We start from the raw sequence: 2851 nt of genomic DNA, 5'->3' as shown, positions 1-2851 counted from the left end.
GTGCATTCCTTTTCATACGCGTGAGCTCTCCGACAAAGTCAAAACCCTTAAATCCAGCGATCAAGCGGCTGTATACTTCATATCTATAGCTGTCAATATAGTCTTGCATGGCAAGATTGTATATTCTAGAATATATATTCTGTATATACAGATATTGCTGCATGATCGCTACCATGAATATTTTTTCGAGAACCAATCGGGAGTGTAAGGATGTTGATCATCAATCAGACCATGTCGCTTATAGTATCGCTCTCTTCGCTTTGTATCTTTATGATCATAGTCACGGTATGCTTTTAAATTTGTGCGATCTTGATATTGCTGATAGGGCTCACCATTGGACTTGATTGCTCCAAACGACACGACTCTGCCATCGCTGAGCAACGCATCGTATTTTTTGCCCTTGCGCTTGGAAACGCGGAGCTTATATCCTAACTCTTGCATGGTTTATAGTACAGATGTCATTATCCGAGCTGCTTGAATAGTTTGTAGAACTCGTCGTCTTTTCCATGCTGCAAATAGTAGAGCCATAAGATACAGAAGCCATCACAGTGCCCGAATCGGGGGTCTAGGATATCAATTTCGCGATAAGAATAGTCTTTGAGAATAACGCGTTGTCTTGGAAGGCCTAGAGGATCGAAGTAGCGCTTGTCTTTGTTTGAGACTACCAGCCAATGTGTGCCTCCGATAATTGGATTGCCCATATTGATTCTTGTATAATCTTTGCTACTATCAAGATTTTGCTTGAAATCGATTTGATCTACCTTTACCCCAAGAGAAGTAGCGAGTTTCATTAGTTGAGCATCTGTTGTTCGAGACAATTTAATAATTTTGTTCTTGCTCATATTTTTTTTTTGCTGAAGATCTATATCTTGCCCCATATAAAGCAATTTCGTACTATACAATGTCCACCGCAAGCGATATCTCTGCTTTCGAGCACTCCGTCGAACCCGCTCCAGCTGAAACGCTCTTCCATGATAAGAAATGGACCTATATTCAGGATTCGACTAGTAACACTGGTCAATACGCTGGTCAAATTCAATTCAACCTTTCCACGATCTCTTCTCAAGCTGCGTTTGTCAACTGGGAAGAGGCTGTCATTCAGCTTCCAATCAAGCTTCAGATTCTCAATGCTGGAGAATCTTCTGTTACCTTGACCGCTGCTTGTACCATTGATCAGCTTGTTCCTAAGACAGGTGCCTGGCAATTCATTGGTTCCGTTCAAGTTGTTGTAGATGGCGTGACCGTTCAGACGAATCAAGTTCATGAAAATGTGAATGCTACGTTCAAGGCGCTAACCGAATGGGACTACAGCTCCTACGTTAAACGAGGACCAACGAGCAGCTTCGTGCTAGATGAATATCGTCTACCAATTCCCGGAGTCGCACAAAATCTTGACAACATGGCAACATCCAATTATATTAACGGCACCGTTGGCGAATGGGGTCTTTTTAACACATTTTCGAATGTAAGTGCGTACGAACGATCGCTATTCACCGCGCTTGATCAAAGCAGCGGTAAACTTGCATATGATATCATGGGATCTAATGCCAGTATCCAAGTTGTGTCAAAGCCGCAAGTATACGTCGCGCCATCTGGCGCCGTTGCTGCCGGTGCTCCATTTTACGTAGCTCATTGTTTAGCCTGCATTAAGCTCTCTGACTTATCCGACTACTTCAAGAAATGTCCACTGCAAAAGAACCCGAACCGGTTCATCTTTATCATCTAACACAGCTCTGCTATGTCAATTCCCCCTGGTGGATCAGCAGGTACGGTTGCAGCAACGAATATTGCTAGCATCAACAGTAACATGAGCTCCGGCATCACTTGCCCAATTCTCTGGAATGGTTCATCCGCAAATACAACCAGCACTGGCGAATCAACTGGTTTAGCTATTCCAGGATCAACAAATTTATTAGTCACAGCCGATGTTAATGGTACTGCAACTTCGGGAAGTGGTATTGCTCCATCGCAGACTTTCTCTCGTCTACTGGTTCCAACGTATAGCCCAAATCCATCAGCTGACAACGCTCTCATCCCAAAGAAGACGTTCCGTTACTTTGAACGTGTAATTAACAAGTTTACTGTCCAAGCCGGTCAGTCATTTTCATGGACGGTGACGAATAATATTGCCAATTCGAAGAAATTGATTATGCAACCTGTTATTACAAATGTAACCCCTGGATCAAGCTCTTTACCAGATGTGATCAATCCATTCCGTAGTTGCTTTTCAACGATTCCAGCCACGACGAGTCCTTATGCAGCTTTAAAAAATATCCAAGTAACGGTGGGTAACGTCCCAATTTGGAATAACCCTGCCAACTTCGGCTACGATCTATTCGTACAAGAAATGTCAAAATCTGGCGTTGATGGTGGCCTCGATGATGTCACTAAAGCTGGCTTACTGTCTCAGCGTCTATGGGAATCACTGTACCGATTCATTGCTGTTGACATTGGCCGTCGTCTACCCAGCGAAGATGGTGCAAGCAAGTCGATCACTTTTTCGGGCACGAACAGCACGAACTACGCGCTTACGATTTATTTTCATATTCTACGTGAAGTCGTAGCAACTGTAGATACTGCTATGGGCACTGTCTCTCAAGGCGCGGTTCAAAACTAAATGCCAACCCGCTATCAATTAGTATTTTTTTTATTTGCCAAATATAGCATCCAGGCACAAATGAACGGGTTCTTCACTGATAACCAAACTAAGCAAAAAGCGTATGATCGCTACTACAATGCAATGGCCAAAAGTGATTTTGTCCAAGGCGCGAAGTTGAAAGCAACGATTCAGCAGCAAGCTTTAGACGGCGCTAGCAGCGATTCTTTGGCAACTTTGTTCCAACAAGACGTG

The 2851-nt window shown here is 43.5% G+C and overlaps 1 protein-coding gene across 1 annotated transcript; it reads left to right on the top strand.

Moving 5' to 3' along the window:
* Window positions 1-901: 901 nt before the first annotated feature.
* Window positions 902-2617, top strand: PITG_17538 (uncharacterized protein; the record flags this gene model as incomplete). Its single annotated transcript, XM_002896546.1, has 2 exons — window positions 902-1682; window positions 1767-2617. 2 exons carry the CDS (start codon window positions 902-904, stop codon window positions 2615-2617), a joined length of 1632 nt encoding a protein of 543 aa, XP_002896592.1.
* Window positions 2618-2851: the final 234 nt, after the last annotated feature.

The sequence above is a fragment of the Phytophthora infestans genome, genomic scaffold, assembly GCF_000142945.1.
Source record: "Phytophthora infestans T30-4 supercont1.58 genomic scaffold, whole genome shotgun sequence".
NCBI classification, from domain to species: Eukaryota; Oomycota; class Peronosporomycetes; order Peronosporales; family Peronosporaceae; genus Phytophthora; species Phytophthora infestans.
The sequence above is the reverse complement of the archived record's forward strand: the minus strand, read 5'-3'. Positions and strand labels throughout refer to the sequence as shown.